The following is a 19,573-nucleotide window of genomic DNA, read 5'->3' as shown; positions in this document are numbered from 1 at the left end:
ACGGTCGCGTCTCCCTCACAATCCGCCGAAAAACCGGCCCAAACACACGGCTACAAGGGGGTTGTCGCGTTTTGTGGAAACAATCAGCAGGTTGTCGCGAAACAAGGATATGAATGCATAATCAGCGCAGTTAACACGGTTGCATGCCGTGTTCACCGACTCTTTTTTTGTTTCGGGCCCTCCCTCAAAGGACGCCGCTTTTGTGCCCGGGTCCAACCGTGCGAGGAGACGGAAGGAATGAGGGTCGGAAAGACGAAGGACGAGAGGAACGTAAGTCCTCACGACGATATATACGATCGATGTCTTGCATGGCAAAATCTTTTTCTCTTATTGTTTTTCCAACTCTTCGCCATCCACGATGCTCCGCATTAGTCGCTCCTTGAAAAATTCTCTCTGACTTCTCAGAGAAAAATTCTAGACTTTTTTCTGATTAAGGCTTTTTTCTGATTAGGCTTCTTTCCCTTATCTTGAATTTTTTAAAATATCTTTGTGATATTGGATGCTTTCCAGCAAGAGAGACAGAAAATGTTACACAGTTTAACGCAATGAATTATTACATCCTTATTATTTGCCACTAAACAGAGATGAAATGGTCACTGTGTTAAACTATACCTTTTGCTGGAAAGCACCAAATGCCTTATTATTGTAGGCGTATACGTGTCATTTAAAATATAAATATAATTATTACAAAATGCTCAAAGAATATTATTTAAAGTTAGTATTTTAAAAAATCCATACATCGATACTTTCTTTGAATTTTAAAGATGATAGAAAGTCCTCGTTTTATATATATTAGGTGTTGGAATTAATTCGTAGCGTTTTTTAATGAAAGAATGTTATTTATTTCATATGAGCATTAAAAAATACATTAATGAAAGTACTTCCCATCACTTGTAAAACGCTACGAATTAATTCCAACACCTAATAATATATATGTGTTATCTAAGGACGCGCAAACTTTGACAAAAATGTAAAGCAGAATAGTAAAATATTTGCTAATTTTTCGAAAATATAAAATACGTAAGAATGAATCGGAATTTCCATGTACAATCGTGGCGAAATGCCAAGTAATCTTTCGAATAAAAGACTAAGCTGAAAATACTGTTCGGTCTGTTTAAACTTAACGGTTCTCCAGGGAAGATTTCTTACTGCGCTGTTTCTCTCTCGTACTCCTAACAGCGGTTCTCACTAGGAACATGTCTCGCTATATGGAGAACCACGCCTCTTAATCTCCCCTTGTAGACGTTGATAAAAAGCTCGTGCGATCGGTGCATACGCCAGTTTGCAAACAACAAACGCGAGCATGCACGGCGTCGCCAAGACATTTTCGCAGGGCACCTTCGACGTTACTTCTTATCGGATCAGGTATGAGAGAAGGGTAGATTACGCAGGTACACGAAGAGAAAAGTTAACGAGGCCTAAGGCAGACACGCCTTGGACGATCAGCGATTAGTCACTGAGAAGTATCAAAGAGAGCGTACTGATCTGTTCGGCACAACAATGACAAATGCATTTCGTTTATGAGAAACAAAAAAGTGCAAGAAAGTCTTCGCTCTTTGATGCAGGTCATTAAATTGTTATTTTATCTTGTTCAAAAGTTTAATAATAAAGTTTAAAACAATAATTATATTTTTGTTCTGCCTGTATAGAGCAAATTAATAACAAAGCAAAATTGTCAGTAAGAAATTTTATATATAAAAATTATATATATAAAAATGAAAAATATAAACATATAGCATACAATATTAATGTAAGTCTTATATATAACATAAAATAATACCTAAACATCAAATGATAATTGCAGTTCGTGAGTAAGAATGAAGAAAAAGCAGTAAATAGAAACAGAGAAAAAATTTATGACATTATATTTAAATGTATACATTATATTGACATGAATAATTTGGATATATAATACAACAAATAAAAAATGAATGTGCAATCTAGTTCAATAACAAAAATACATGAGATTGTATTATAAGTAATGTTCTAGATCACACATAATATATCTTATTTAATAAGAAATATATTAAAAAATAAGCAAAAATTAATTAAAAATTGTTTTTACTGTAATGAAGTTTCAGAAGTGATGCATAAAATATATGATGACGGAGAATTGCATGGATATTATTTATACGTTATAGCATTACGATCGGACAATAACCGGCTAGTAATCGGAGCTGATGCCCGCTTTATTTCTTATCGCGACTGTAAATTATTGTATTTCATAGCTTTTTTAATCACAGTGAAATTTCAGCACTGGAGCGTCGCGAATTGCAAAACGTGTCGCAAATTGAGAAAGAGAAATGCTTCTTTTTTCCACAATATGAAAACATTAACTAGTTCTTATTATGCAAGTTATGGAGATTCGTAACACTTTGTGAGATTTTGTCTAGTATTAAGAAAATGTTCGTCATTATTCTCTTGTCGATTCTTTAAAATTTTTCTTGTATTGTGTAGCAAGATAATCATAAATTTCTATACCAAATATTGAGCAAACACTGTATTTCAACAATGGTTACGATAATAATAGAATGGATTTTCTACAGAAAAAAATTATTGTATTAACCTTCCTTATAAAAGTATATATGTTAAATTTAAGTTTACTTGATTCTCCGCATTTTATGCGGACTCTTGTAAAGTCGCAGGACGAATGACAAGAAGATTTAAAATATATTTATACTGTGCGCGCGCTTTGCGTCACAGTCGCAATCAAAAACAGCTATAAAGATAGGATTAAAGTCTCCCTGAGACGAACGATAAAAATTTGCAAGTCCCAGCCATGCAATTAAGCGAAGTGTCGACGGCGCCCCAGTCCTTTGAGTTCGGGTTAATTCCGCCATTCGAACGGTACGTCTGGAACCGGTTCGCAGCCTCGTAATCCTCGTACCATGTCGTCGCATTTCTGACGAAGTCACCAGTGCAAACCCTCGTGATTTACAAATGTAACGTATCAGAAACATGTTCATTATTCTGTATAAAGTAAAAAAAAAATCTTGAAAAAGTGTTAAATTTATTAACTGGTCAAAAGTTTATAAAAGTAACAGAAAATTTTTATATAAATATATATATATATATATATATACATATATATTGTATATAATTAAAATGCAAACATGTCAATATATATTAAGTCGATTTCTTTCGGATTATTTCCTGTTCTTTTGAGGGTTTGTACTGGTTTGCGAAAGTGTGTACTGTGTGCAGACTTGCATACGCGACATGTTACGATCATTCTGTTATTCGAGCAGCACTCCAGGGTCTCCCACGTCTTTCTCGTTGGCAGACAGCGTGGTATCGCAACGACCGAGAAGAATCGCGCCGTGGAGGGCGGAGATAAACACGTAGCACTATCACGAGCGACATGATCAAGCGCCTCGTCGTCGATGGCTCGTCGCCGGGTATCGATCGTAATTAATAGGGACGATCTGAAGAGGCAACCTTAACGAGACACCCGCAATCAAACTGCCGCCGCGCGCGCGGCTCGACGTCATTTGTTTAAGTTGATCCTCGCTTGTCGCATCCGAATAAGGGAACTCGTGTTCGCCACTCCGCGGGGAGTGCGAAAGAACAAAGAGGGAACCGAGTATGTGAATGTGTGTGAGTGTTGGGATGATCTCTTTGGATGAGATTGCGACGAAAAGGAGGGAACGGGAATGAGAGAAAAAAGGGAGGAACGGACAAGCGAACAGACACCTGCTGTTAGCTGCATTGTCTTCCTCTCTTTTTCGATCTTCGCCCCTTCTTTCTTTGCCATCTCCTCGTCTTTCTCTTCTTCGTTTCTTCTTATTTTTCCCTTGCCATCTTCTAGTGCGATACACTCCGTCGAAGGTAGTCCATAAACGAGGCGATGACACAACACTACCACTCTAGAAGATGAGTGAATGCTTTTTTGTAGCTACATGCTTTTTTGAAATTAAGGACTGGAGATCGAGTATAAAAACCATTTGATGCCGATACAGATTAAATTAATGAGAGAACTGAATATATGATAAAAACGTAAGGTTAAACATTTAATTACAACGAACATAATCTTTTTTCTTTACTTAACACGAAATGAACATTAATTTAATGCTTTTAACTACAGAAGTAAGTAATTTTCACGAAATTAATATTTGATGTCATTACATAGCATTAATGTTTATTTTCTAAATAAAATGGATAATTTTATTACGCTAATTAGTTGGAATTATAAATATAATTCCAATTAATTGAAACTTAAAATGAATAGTCTGTCTACACACGACGCAGATACATTTATGATTCTGTCGCGCTATTCATCAGAGTATAGTGTAAAACACATGTAACATATATTACGTGATATGATAGAGGATGCATTCAGACACACAAAATAAATATCGTTGCCAGGGTAGTTTATGGTAGAAATATGTACTGCAAGCACACCAATCGGCATAACTCATTTTAGTGGCTGATAGTTATTGATTTATACGCGTAACTCGCGAAACACTTTAGAAGTTAATGAAAATAACAGAGATTTCAACGCGGGAAGATTTATACTAATTATCTTCTATGTCTTATCTCGCTTAATATTCGTATAAAAACGTATAATCATATTTTCATCGAACATTTAATTGTGAGTAAATCTTTATGACCTCAAGCACCCCTAAACTTTTCTTTTATCCTAAAATATACAACATCTAGCTTGAATCAGTAAGACTCGAGGATATAATTAAAGCATGATAGAAAAGAAAGTGAACGAAACATAAGTAAATGAAGCTTGTAGCACCATTTCTCCTTTTTTTAATGCAAAGAGAGATCAAGCATAAGAAATATGCTATAGAAGATTAGAGAGTCGCATTTGTATCAAACGCACATTGAGCAAATGCGGTGCTCTTAACATCGTGCGCTACTTTTCCACTGATTGCCACTTTTCTCATTTCAGACACTCATGATGACTTTAATGCCAGACATGTGACATGCACAGTGAAGAAGGGAGAGCGATGGCAGCGGCGGAAACAGTTCTGCGAAGTTCCTCCGATCTTCTCCTTGTTCGTGACAATCGACGAGTCCACGAAGCAGAAGAGGGAATCTTCACTCAGATCTTCACCTTGACAAGGCCTACGGGTTCGTGAAGGGCATGAAAGCTCATCATGTTCAACCACCGACACAGGCCACAAGCGCTGTTGATCTGCAACTTCCTCGGCGTCACATTCCTCCTACTAATCGTCGCCGATAGCTGCGATGCGTTAATTCAACCGAGTTCTACAGATGTCAGTTCAACTGAGTTCGTCAAAGGGAAAAGTGAGTGTCGTAGCTACTTCCATTCGAAAAGAGAAAGAGGAAGTTGCGAAAACGGAATTATGATCGATTTGAGAATTATTTCCGACATTAAAGTATGACTATTTGATCATAATTCTTTGCTTTCATGCATAAAATTGGAATAAATATAACAGTCCATTTTTTACAATAAAACTAACATATGCATTATGAAATTATTTAGTTACGATTAAATATAAACTATCATACATTTTTCAATTTTTTTATCGTTAATTTTAATGATTCTAAAACGATTATTGATTTTATCATTAGAAAGTACTACGGCACGTATTTATTCCATTTTTACAATTGTTACAATTATTAGTTTAGATCCTTTATAATATAAGTCGATTATATATATCATAATTATTTATCATGTAATTATATTTACTTTCTCTTCTTTTATAACGTAAGTATTCACGTTTGGAGTGACAAAATCTCTGAGGAATGTGAACATGTCGGTAATAAAAGAGAGATGGTAATCTTGCGAGCATTAGTAGCAAATCTGATGTTGGGGGAGTAACGTAATTTATCGGCGCATAAGAGTTGCTACGAGTCAGCTTTTTAATCGGAGTATGAGCATACTCCGTTCTTCCTAGCGTAGCGGAGAACCCTTGGTCGTAGATCATCGAGGGAGACCGTCTAGGAAAGTAGAAAGCGAAGCGGTGCTCCAGCTTAGCGTGGGCGTCGCTTGGCCAAAGAGTCCCTTTTACTCGTAGTACCTGGAAAGTACCGTTTCCTCTCCTATGTGGAGGGAAGGTAGAAAAGGAGAGAATGTCGAAACTGACGCCTCTTAAAATCTTACCTCTTACCATTTGTCCCTGATCGAGAGCGCCTAACGTTGCGCATGACCGTGTAAGTGCATCTATGAGTGGTGATCGAGAATGTGGTACAGCATACGCACTCTCCGACACGCAGTCCGCAAGAGGTTGACCCATATAAAGTCTGATGTTTACATTGGTGTTGATGACCGCCGCGAGATAGTTGCGTTTATTATCATTGATATATATTTATTAGGTATCAACTGTCACGTCATGCGGTTTCAATGGACCACACGCGCGGTTTACGGAAGTTACAGTTCTGCAGGCTTCGATGATTTCTTGATGAGAGTTAAGTGTCAATATAATTTAAATTCGGAACCTGAAAGAGATTTTTAATAAGAATTGATTAAAAATGCGAATGATATAAATTAATATATTTCTTAAGAGTTATATTAAGATTGTGATAATTTTACACAAACACAATTTCGTGTTTTTAATGTTGATTTGTGAATAATCAACGAAACGATTAAATTATTTATATAATGTTACAATAATACATTATGCTTTAAAGTTTTAGTCATCTATTTGTATTAACTCAAAATTATGTAGACGCAAAAATAAAAAAATGTAAATTATAAAATCATAATTCTTTAACTTTATTCTAATGCAGCAAACAGCGGTCTTCTTAGCATCACAAACATAGACAGGTGCTTATCCCAGACACAGAATTTCTTTTGTTAGATAACCGCTAAAGAGCGAAACGACACCGATTTTATTCTATAATTTTGATTTATTATATGCTTCATGAAAATGTAGGCGCTTGAAACTGACTATCATCCGCCTTAACAGTATTTGGATGATGAATAATAAATATGAATCTTCTGAGAGATTTATAATAAATTGTTCGAAAACGCTTCGATTGAATTTTATAAAAAAGTATATATATTCAGCAAACCCATTTGAATACTTTCACATAATGCTATTAGACTATTACTAACAGCCTTTATATAAATATTTAGATGAATAGTGAAATTAAATCTTGCAGCAAGTTCTTCAAAAACTGCGCCATTTTTATGGACGGCTTTTAGGATTCCATTCGCGAGTAGCAGTCTGAAACGAATTGGTATGATCAGCGAAAAGATTGTTAGAATGTCTTTCCATTAGCACAATAACCGGAGCGTGGAAGCTGCGCATTATGCAGCTGAAAAGTGCAGTTTGTCCAGCGCATTTGAACACCCAGAATTCGTTGCGGACACGAAGAGATATCGCCTAAAGTGGCCTCCATAAAGGTTTCCATTAAAATGATAAGTCCTGAGTCGATTTCTTTCTACCCATTAAAACGTTCGCCATGTTGTACTCTCTACAGCTTCTATTTTCTTGGAAGAAAAAGGTAGAATGAATGAGAGATGAACAACAAATCAAGAAGAAAAGAAAGAAAGAGAGAGAGAGAGAGAGAGAGAGCGAAAGCGAGAAAGAGAGAGAGAGAGAGAGAGAGAGAGAGAGAGAAATGATAAGATTCGGTGAGAGAGAAGAATTCACCTTGAAGGGATTATGGAGCCGCAGTAAATTAATCGACCGCCTTTATCGTTCTCGGCTTTTAAGGTGTATCATGTTTCGGAATAAAGCATCTATTAAAAGGCGAGTGCAGCCTTGATAATTCGCCACGTAAAGACGAAAGGATATTATTTACGTAAGGGAAAGGAAATGTCCGAGACATCAATTAAAAAATCGAATTCCTTTCAAAAAATTAAGTACCCCATGACAGAGCAATTTCAGAATTCATCTTCTGATGTATCTCGATTTTGATTATGCTGACTTTCGCGTAGGATACTTTTCTGACATTTATTAGAACTCATCAATTTCTGTCCGACCTCGAATCATTCGGTATGACTTGTATTATTTGAAATCTCGCTATACGTAATTTATATTGTTTATATTATTTTATTTAGTTTAATAGCCATTACAGAATTACATTTTAATTATTTTTATATTTCTAATATTAAAACCTCTATTACATTATATCATAAAACGGAATAAATAAAGTTAAAATAATTCTATGATAAAATATTTTATGAAATGTTTTAAAAACTTCTATTTTATTATATTTTGTTTTAAGTAGATAAATAATAATAACAAAAGCTATGATTATTAATAAGATTCGGTGATTCCTGCAGTTCTTAAAGTCTTATTTAATGTGTTATCTCAAAGGATAAAAGAATGTTTAATTGGCACTGTAATCGAAACCGTAAATGAATATGCCAAGAGATTGACAAGGTTTTTACTCGCATAACTTGGTCAATTATTGCCCCAAGCTCTTCATTTATTTCATATCTTCGTCGTCAGAAATAATCGACAAGCAGCAAGAAGTTTTATTCATTATACCTCTTGGCCACGAGAAGTGTCCTATTTCACTCAACATTTGAGTACCGATCTAATCTTTGAATCTCAGAGAATTCCTCTGCAGGTCAGACTCTTCGATATAGCTAGTATCATCCCTTTGATCAGCCATATTAATTATTACGATGTTTCTTCTTGGGTGGCTAGGGAATCTCGCTTTCTCTCCCATTGCTCCTTCCAGTTTCTTCACCTTCAACGGATCCAGTGGATCCTTCGGCAGATTGTATCTTCCAACGTATCCAGTGGATAAATAAGGAGTAAGTAACGAGACGGCAGAGCTGCAGGAAGAAAGATTATCGAAGCATAAGCATCCATCGGGACTGAAGCGAGATACCGCACAGTGTAGGTAATACCGTTTTCTTCGACTTATCGTCATCGACGACGTATATGTGCGTGCAAGGGCCAGACGAGGACATCTGGGAGGCATGCCTTAATTGACCGCTCGGAATATCGACGAGATCCCAGAGACGGATTGAGATGTCACATTTCCGAGGGACGTTCACATTTTTTGTCCGCCAATGAAATATAACCGTTCAATATGTTCGATGGATTTATATTTATGTACTAGAGAATTGCGTCACTGAATCCAATGAGGATTCAGAACCACCGCGCGTTTCTTTTCTACTGAAATTCCTCCTGATATGTTCTAAAAGCATTAATGTGTCTTGAATATTTGTGATCGTCTATTTGTTTTGTTTTCTTTTTTTATACAGCTTTTATTTGCTTTTTTAACATTCTTATTTAAATTCCGTTTATTTCTGCTAAAAATTTGATGGGGCATAACGTTTCTTCCAATCTTCGAAATTTTAATATTATAAACAACTTGAAGCGCAATTAAAAGTCATGGATTTACATTATTTATAATCAAAAGTATTCTTATACTATTTATAGTAAGAATAACAAATGACAATACAAATCTGATTCTTCTGACAATGAGAAATTTTTATTATTTATACACATATTCCGTGTACTGAATATTTATTGTGTGTAATAAGAAAATTTGTTTCAAAAATTTTATTATTAGTAGCAAGATTATCAGTACGATTTTAAAACTATCTAGCAAAGTTTTAATCGGAATAAGCAATGAACACGTGATGATTGTGCAAGCGCGCAGCTCTATGACTGCTCGATTCAATTGAGGCAGCATTCCAGGGAGAGATTGCACACGCGGTATAACAGATGAGCCGATTCTTATTAATCATTTTCGCCTGACGTCTCTCGCAACCTGCCTGGCGGGCATTTTGCGGGCTCGTGCGACAATCCTGAGATGAAACCGGTAACAGGTGGCCTCACAGGTGCGTACTCGTCAACTTAACGACCTCGCATTCATTTCACCAATGTGACCGGGCCGAACTCGTATCGTACGCGATATTAATGCATACTGTCGAAGGTTAATTAAGGGTTTTGGATGCACGATGACGCGCGCAATCGCGAGTGCGACGACAATGGGTGTCGTCGATATGATCGAGGTGAGATCTTTGAATGCCGCACAAATGGAGCTGTCAACGTTTTTTCTTAAGCTACACATTGTATGCCGAATCAGAGAGACTTAAGGTGGCAATCGTTGCCGATTGACGTGATGACGCGCGAAAACGCGATGAAGAGCACTGTCTCGGATTTTGCGTACAACATTGCGATGTCATTATTCAGAATGAGAGTGAGATATTGGAGAGATTCGAAATGAGATGTAAAGAATATATCTAATTTGTCTTGAATATATATACACATATATATATATATATAATAAAATTAATCATGATGTAACATACGTGATATGCATTTTCTCTATTCTACTAAATAATTTATAACATTGTATTATACAATGCAATTTTGAATAAACCTTGATAAAACTATCGCATTCGATATGCAACTATAAACAATTTCTTGGATTTGCAATTATTTCTTTTAACTAATAATTCTTTTAACTATCTTAGGAACTTTTGATTTATACTCAATTCTTGTTTCTCTACTTATTTTGTATCTTTTATTATGTTATTGTCACTTATATCTGTATTTGAAGCAACTGACAACAATGTGAGCATGATAGATTTGAAAATTTATAAGTGAAGTTATCCGTATATCATGTTGCTCGAAAAAAGCCAAGGAATAAAATCTTTCCATAACTGAATCTAATAGTTGTCTCGCCTTGTGTATCAAATAGCAAAGACGAAAAATTCTTTAAACGATCAGAAGATGAAATATATAGCATTTCAAAAGTCAAATACATGGTTCTTTCGTTGTAAGTTGATCGATGACGAACATCAGATCGCCCATAGGCACCAACAAGTCTAACAGAGAAATGTGGGTGGACGATAAGGGTGAGAGACGTGTGGGTGGCTTTTTCATTGATCGCATCTAAAAGAATTTTACTGAAGATGGATATATGCTGGAGAAAAATTAACACGTGGTCCAATCATTACAAAATACAAACGTAGAAAGTATAAATTATATCTTTTCGTATATTGCGCAAAAATTGATATTTTTGGATATTGCCCAACGAATTCAGATTTTGGAAAGAAACAAACTGCAATGATACAGTTAACTACAATCAACATGGGAAACTAAATTTCTTGTTTGAACTAACGTTTTTATTGATTCGGCCTTCTATTCTATTGATATGTAGCGACTTTAATTGCTCTTTAATTGTCCCGTCACTTAAACTTACCGCTTGCATTCCGCGATCTAATGCGATGTGCACTTAGTACATTTCGTATAATATCAAACACACGAACAAATTTCTATTAGTAGAACCGAATTTCTCCTCATATTTTCAAGATTACTTTAATTGAAGTCATTTTTATCTCTTTTTTAAAAGATATCTAGAGGATTATTGCAAATTTTAAGTGAAAATAAAAATAATCACTTAAACAATGATAGTTCATTTTATATTTTTATTCTATAACAATTATTGATAACAATATAAAATTCTTGATCATTTAATTTTCCGGTGTGTGATTCATCAATATAAATATTTATTATTTATAAAATTTAATTCCGAAAAATACATGCACATGTATAGAATTTAAAAAATTGATTTAGTGAAATTTCTAATTTAGTAAATTTGCTACATGTATAACATAGTTGAATTTGTTTACGAGAGCTTTATAAACAACAATCGCATCACGTTTAGTTTTTTTTACAGCTCTGATATCAGTAAACTAAATCTCTCTTGAAATCTTTCGTTTTCCCAAGCTTTCACATAATCTTTCCTACAATTGAAAAGTTAACCCCGCGAGGCATCCATCAAGTTACACGCACGACAGGTTAAAAGGGACAGGTAATTTAGTACGCATTACAAAAGGACACTCGGTGCCGCACGATGCTCGATCAGGGATGTTAAACGGTACCGGCCCGAGGTCAGATATTTGCGGAGCTTCGTCGCAGTTCAAGTGGATTATTGTATGTTGCCGAGGAGAATATATAGGTGCACGCCCACATATAAGTGCTATCAACCAGGCAATCATCGATCGATGATTACGTTTGCGCGAGTTCAATTTCGAAAAAAATGGCAGCTCTACGTATGGTCTCAAATCTCGAAATCAAAATTTGACTCCTTTGGATTATTAGAAGCCTGGAAATTAGTATTATATGTTAGAATAACGATGTAAGTATGAATGTCAATATAATTTTTGACTTTATTTGATTTTGATTTGAGAAATAGCACTGTGAATTACCTTTAAAAAAATCATCTTAAAAAAAAATTGACAATGTTCATTCTAAAATATTTAAATATAGAATTGTTTGCAGTATTTGCATGAATTAAAAAATATTAATATCAAAAGCTTAATTTAAAATAGATTAAAAATAACTATATTATTATATAATAGAAAAGTACATTTTCTGCTGATATCTTCTACATGATTGTGAAAAATTAAAGGAAGATAGTCGTCTCGTCAAGTCTTAAAAGATTTAAAATAATTCTTGAACAAAAAAAGGAAGAACATATATGTATATTATACAATCGAAACTTAATGATATCATTCGTGATATAGTACGATATATGAAATTCTAATTTATAATGATGTTTCTTGCTGTTTTACATATTAACATTCCTCGAAACAACATAATTATGATGTCCACGGCTTCTTCTTTACGAGCAAAAGAAAGACGTATGCTTCTTTTAGGGTAGTCGATGCCTTCTATAAGATTCGCGCTACGAGATAAATTGATTCTTTTATACCTGCATATATCTTTGTTTTGAACAACTGTTGAATTTTGTCTCCAAACATTTCTTCGAGTATGCATTTTTTTCTTTAAAATTAGTACGCATTACATATAATTTAAGAACACTTGGTATTATAAATTCCTATTACTTTTCTATTAGACGTCTGTCTATCTGCCCCCCCCCCCCCTAATCTTAATGAATAAATTATATAATAATGCGCTATTTATGCGCTTTCAAAATCCGCAAGAAAAAATTTTGGCGCTCATTTTATTTAGCTAAAAAAAAAATTTTTTTTGTAGGAAAACTGAGTAGGCCAGTCAGTCCCCCCCTCCCCTCCCCCGTCCCTCACGTGTTAATAACAACCAATTTGGAAAATCAAATACACAGGATTTATGCGTTATTTATATGCTATTATATTCACATAGCTTTAATTTTTACACTACATCCCTTAAGGCACTTCCCTCTTAGAGCAAATGGTCATATTCATCTCTAAGTCGTTTAAAATGGTAAAATAACACTATTTAACTGTGCAAAAAATATTTCCGATTTATGCGCTATTATTTTCAAGTAATTTCGATTTTTGCACTGCAATTCTTAAGAAACTTCCCTCTCGGAGCGAACTGTAATATTTGTATCTAATTCGAATTAGGTATTTTCATTCAGTTTTTCGAATATTAGGTATATTCATCTCATCGGGCACTTCTTCAAACCCTTACATTATTATCTCTGATTTTTTAATAGAAATGTAATTACTTGGAATTCGTATGAATCAAAAATATACTTTATACAGTTGAAGTATGTATTTTCACAATTCTTAACTTGATGATCTGACTTAAATACGAATATTATTGTTTGTTTCAAGAGGGAAGTCTCTTAAGGGCTGCAGCGCAAAAATCGAAATTACTCGGAAATAATAATGCATATATCGAACATATATTTTGCATAATTAGATAGTAATTTTGCAATTTTAAATGACTTAGGGATGAATATGGCTATTTGCTCCAAGAGGGAAGTGATTTAAGGATGCAGCGCAAAAATTGAAACTACGTAAAAATGCATAAATTTGGGGGAGGAGGGGTGACTGACAACCTACTTAGCCTTCCACAAAAAATTTTTTTTAATGATTTTTTTCTAAATGAAATAAGCACAAACATTTTTTTTGCGAATTTTGAAAGCGCATAAATAGCGTATTATTATATAATTTATTCATTAAGATTTGGTTAAGTGGGGAGAGGGAGGAGGCTAGCTAGGTAGACGTTCCTATTAGAATTATCACAACGTGATATTTATTCATAATAATGAGAAATTTTAAATTTATTTAAAATTTAATATTAATTATTATTAATTGGATTTAATTGAATATTCTTCTTTACACAAATTATAAAATAGTAATATGTATATTAAAAAGGATGTATAAATACATACATGTATACATGTGTTATTAATGTACATTTCATATTATCAGAATTCTATTTTTACATTTTAATCTTGATTTTACTATATATGTCAAAATTAAATTATAAAATATTTGAAGAAAAAATATGGCTATATATATAACGATTTATGGTGTTTAGATAAATAAATATGCTGGTTTAATATCACGTACACAATTTAAAATGTTTTAATGCATTCGCGTTTATCTGCAGTTAAGTGATTCCAAAGGCAGACAAAGCGTCGTGTAATTGCGAGTACAAGACGCTCGTATATCAAAATCTTCACCAGACCAACGGTGAAAAGGACTCAGGCAAGATTGTTATCTGCTGCACAAGTTATCTGCATCAACAAACGAGGGTTGCAGGCGATTCAAACTCGTACGACTTGAACGCACAATGCAGTCTATAATGCCACTTCACAATAAACATTTATATCATATTATTATTTCTAGTATTATTCAAAATATCTCACATCACATGACGTAACATGAAAAGTAACTGAGTTATCTAAAATGATTAAAAATCGGTGTTATATAAATATAAATTACATACATATATAAAAATCTATAGATTTTCAATTATATTTAATAAAAGGTTAATAAATAATATGCTAATTGAATGCTGTTTAAATAACTAGTGAAGTAATAAATACGCTTATCGCGAGAATGCGACGAAACGCGCATTATATACTGCAACCCACTAAACACCTACTATAAAGTATCTTTCGACGAAGAAAGAGCGTTTATCATAAGTTAGATTTCACTTCTCAGCGTATTAGCATTCGCAAATTGTATAAAGAAAATCTGTTTCTCTCTAGATGACAGCAGCACAGACTCCTTTTGGCTAAGTAGTATATAATTCCTAGTCGCTAACGTCACGCATTGAATCCAGAATCAATGTTATCATACTTAATCTAGTTGGACAACGCAGTAGAAAGCATTAACTCTCCGTCATCCAACAATTTTTATGATGTTCCATATAATGTCACTTCCTATTTCATCTGCGAGATTTAATACATTTGTGAATATATACCAACATATATCTACATATATGTATATTATAATGGTTAACCACGTAAAATCCGTTAGAAGTCTCCTATTCGTCGCGATGAAAATATAAATGAAAGATAGTTTTCAAAATGTTTATTTATACAAAAGATATACTTAATATAATTAAGATATATTAAAAAGGTATACTAAATATAAATTTCTATTTATTTGAGTTTAAAAATTGTATCTATTTTACAATAGATTATTATATTTTATTTTATTTACCGAAGTATTCGATTCATGTATTCGATACACTTCCAATGCTTATATTTAATAATTATTATATAATTATTTTACATCATATTCATCATATACAGATAACATTTAGATCAAGTACTTCCCAGAAAAATTGAAATTAAATAGATTGCATTTTTTCTTTTTTAAATACTATAATAAATAAAAGATTAGAAAAAATATAATAACTCCAAAAAAATTAACACATTATTTTTTGTAATGAAGATTTTTCATAATAAAAAATGATAATGTTTGTGTGTGAGAACGGTGATTGAAAATCAATATTCTACACTTGAAAAACAAAAATGAGTCCGTGTGCTCTCTTTGCGAACGCGTGATCCAGCTTGTTCGGTGCTGAGGTTACCGAGGTGAGATGAGAAAGAGAAAAGCAGAAGGAGCCGCCAAAGAGGTGGAGAGAACAAGATGTAGCGAATATACGATATATCGTCGAAAAAGAAAGAAGCGAACAAAGCGCATACCACAACGATCATTTGTTCCTTGTCTGTACCGTCCTTAGTACTTCATTTCGATTCGTCATTATTTCCTCACCTCATTTTGCGCTTTATTAACACGCGAGAGTAAAAAAAAAAGAAGATAGCGTCTGAATGATTTTCTTGAAAACAGCCTCGCACCGCGATTTGATGACATCACCTTGTGATATGACCTGAAAAATCGATATGATCATCATAAATTATTTTCTTCGATTTCTTAAATAACTTTTCAAATTTTTTTCTTTCCTAAAATACCTTTTTGCGATTTAGAGGATCTTCGCTTGTTTAATTGTATGCGTTAGATAAAAATGTATTAAAGAGTTAATTCAAACATAACATGCCGCAAACGTCAGTGGCGCGAAAAGATGAAGAACAGGAGAAGGAAGAGTCATAATCGAGCAGGCTATGTGAATAAAACGCCACCGCGTCGACATAACGAAATCGAAAAATGGTGGTACATGAACACGCGCAGAAGTACCGCATCGTAGCCTTCAGGCCAGTCGCGCCACGGGGAGCGGAGGAACTTAACCGCAGACTCGAAAGCAATAAACCATAAAGCTATTAATGTTACGCCCTGGGATGGTTACGCCACGGTTATAACGTATACGCGAGACTTATACAACCCCGGTTCAGATGTATTCTTCTTGTCCTTCGTTCTCCGATCCCGCGACGAGGATCTATATATATGCAAGATCAGCTAGGATTGTAGGTAAACGATCGTGACAAAGCAATTCGTTTTAAATTTCGACGAAAGTCTAATATTACCTAACACTAGTCTTGAATTAGAATACTTTCAATGATAAGACGCTTCAGAATTGGCTGTCGCTCGAGTCACGAATTAAATTCATGATGATGATTCTGAGTTAAGCGTTTTATGCCCGTTTCTACCAATGTATTATAGATTAATTCTTGATTGAACTTGTTTTTTATCTTTTTTCTAATTCTTAGGACTAGAAAGAGATAAAGAACAAATTGAATCAAGATCAAATTACATTGGTAGAAATGAGCATTAGAAGATCAGTTCAAACGAGATTAAATTGAAATTGCTCTTTAGAAATGTTTGATATTTAAAATATAATATACATAATATACTATTATGTTTAAAATATAAAAAATAATATATTTATAATATGGAAGATAACATATAGATATGTATATAATCTATTAATATCTATGAACTTTTCATCTTAGAGTTCACAGTACAGTTCCACTTGAACACAGAAACCGAGAGGTTACAAATACATGAAGATTGTTATATTTCAACATAGTTTTCCATTTGAATTGTAAATTATTTTACATTACGTTTATGCGAGAAACGAATTATCCATTGACATTGACTTTTATTATGAAATGATATTTTTTCATAGTAGTATGAAGTTCGTCTTTTCATTCATAAAATAGAGTCTATTACTCTTCCGTTCAACAGTATTTGATCTTAAATTGTTTCTCCTTTCAAATTTTACAGTCTTCTATTTTTTCTTTTTATATTCAGTCCGCTTCCTACAATAAAATCCACTATAAAATTTTATTTCCTCTTTTCTATTTATTAAATTTTTTGAAAAAGCGAAAGATTTATCATATCTTTATACTTGTATTTTTAATTTTTCTTTAATCTTTATTATTCATTAAGTTAGAGACTATTCATTAGTTCAGTTTTATTATGTTTTGTACAATTATTTACTTATTTATTTTGATATTTCACCCATTTCCTTCAAAATAATAAATTATTCTCTCTCTCTCTCTCTCACTCACAACTTTTCTCTTTTTATCCCTACTCCGAAATCTTTTCTCACCTTGAATTCTCTTCTTTTTCTCTTCTTCGAGCAGTTCGAACCAATAGTTATTTCGCGCGTTTACGATACCCGGATTTTATTTCGTCGGGCATTTAGCCGCAGGGCTCCGTTTTACAGGGGGAGCAGAAAGAAAGAAGGGGGAAAGAAGGGCCTTAACACCCAGAAACGATTTTGATGGTGGGGATTGTGAGACTCGACAGTATCGATGTTTACGAGCTCAAATAAACGGCGCCGCTGCCGCCGTCGTCATCGACATGCGGTTATTTCGTATTACTTTGGGACTTTAATGGAGAAGGGGGCATTTTAAAGTGCCGCATAAAATCTCTCGATGTTCTCCTTCCAAAAGGTGGTCGAAGAACCATGTATGGCTCAGTGCAACGCACATACTATTTTCGTGTTCACAAAAGAAGCCTCACCGCGGGATTTTTCGGTGTCACGTCCTACCGGCACTTGTTTCTTTACATCCTATACGTCTTCCTTACTCATATTTCGTGATTTTTGTTAAATTTATCATTCATATTTAAACCTACACTTGAAAGTTAAAATTTTTCTTTTGATGTCATTCTCTTTGTGTAACTGTTAGGCATAAACATCTTCTTTACACGTGAAAGAACTTCTTGTTAATTTATACTGGAATTCTTTTAAAGTATAAATTAAATTAAGAATCTGTATCTCTTTTTTCTTTCATATTTTTCTTAATTTTTTTATAAATGGCCATTTGTGACTAAATAATGTTTTTCCTAAGCGATTAAGAAATATCCACTCAGCGAATAAAATTAATATCTTAATTACGATTATATATTACTTCTAATATCAAACTACAATAATCACTTGCAGTTCTAGAGGTTGGGTTTCCTGCGAACTTTGTTAGATAATGGAGAAGAAGGTGATATTCGCGCCACGCCCGTAATCAATATCACCGCCATTGTCTTGAACTGCGATGCAAGCGTCGTAAATTTGGCAGAATGTTAATTCTACGCGCGAGAACAAACGGCTCTCACCGGCAATTTTCGCAGCCCCGCCGTCGGGGATAATCACCACGTTTCTGCCGAGGTGTATCCCAGCTCAAGGATCTAATGATGAATTTCGTGCTGCGCGGGTGAGCAAGCCTCGGAGCTTGGAAAACAAGAACGAGGAACGTGTCTGCCCGTCGACCTTAACCGACACTTCTCGGCGAACTTCCACTTTCTTCCTGTCTAAACGTCCGTGCAGCCATCACACTTGTGGTGTTCCTTTTTATCGGACCACCTTCCCCCGAGCACGCCAGAGCGTCCATAAGTTCTTCTCGACGTGTCGGTTCGAATCGCTTCATATTTCGGTCTAGGTCATAATTCGTTATCCTGGATAACATCTGTCGATACAATTAGCTCTAAAAATGTTAGTCACGCAATACATTGTTCTTTTTTAGCAATGATAATTACGTATAAACAATAATGTTATATGAGATACAAACTTAGACTTATTTTAATTCTCTTATTTATGATTTATTATTTGTAAAGTTCTAATCATAATCTAAACGTAATTGAAATGTTAAACTTTGCAAACCTAAAAGAAAAGCGAAAAACTTGGCTTTATTATAAAATAGTAAATTCTATCGACGATATATATAAAGAATATATAGAGAGAATCATATCGTTGAAAAGGATTCATCGCCACTTCCAAGTCGAGTGAACACAAGTCGCTCTTTATGTATTTTCTTACATATTTTTATTTCATATAACATCAAGAATACGAACATAAACATCTATCTTTGTTAATTAATATTCTAGTAAGTATATATGAATTTGAAACATAACAGCATTTTCTATGAAAATTATATCAAAGCAAAAATTCTTCCTATTTATCAATTCATAAACCTTTTTACTTTATACAGGAATATTTTTTTTCGTATTCAAAGAATTATTGGACAGATATTTCAACACATATTCACAGAAAATCTGATAAATCTCATCATTGGTATGCTTTAAAGTATCCGT

General features: G+C 33.9%; 1 protein-coding gene across 3 annotated transcripts in view; it reads left to right on the top strand.

Annotated features, from left to right (window-relative positions):
- Positions 1-19,573, top strand: part of Egfr (epidermal growth factor receptor) — a 157,050-nt gene that overhangs the window by 124,346 nt on the left and 13,131 nt on the right. For 2 of the 3 annotated variants that reach the window (XM_087404616.1, XM_011052726.2), the window contains one exon: positions 4,901-5,259. The exons of the other annotated variant lie outside the window; for it this stretch is intronic. In XM_087404616.1, the coding sequence (XP_087260742.1) occupies positions 5,109-5,259 (151 nt within the window). In that variant the 5' untranslated portion in view covers positions 4,901-5,108. The remainder of the gene's footprint in view (positions 1-4,900; positions 5,260-19,573) is intronic. 3 annotated transcript variants of the gene reach the window in all.

This window comes from Acromyrmex echinatior, chromosome 3 (assembly GCF_024713525.1).
Source record: "Acromyrmex echinatior isolate Ae372 chromosome 3, ASM2471352v2, whole genome shotgun sequence".
NCBI lineage: Eukaryota > Metazoa > Arthropoda > Insecta > Hymenoptera > Formicidae > Acromyrmex > Acromyrmex echinatior.
Note: the sequence above shows the minus strand (reverse complement) of the source record. Positions and strands in the feature narration are given on the sequence as shown.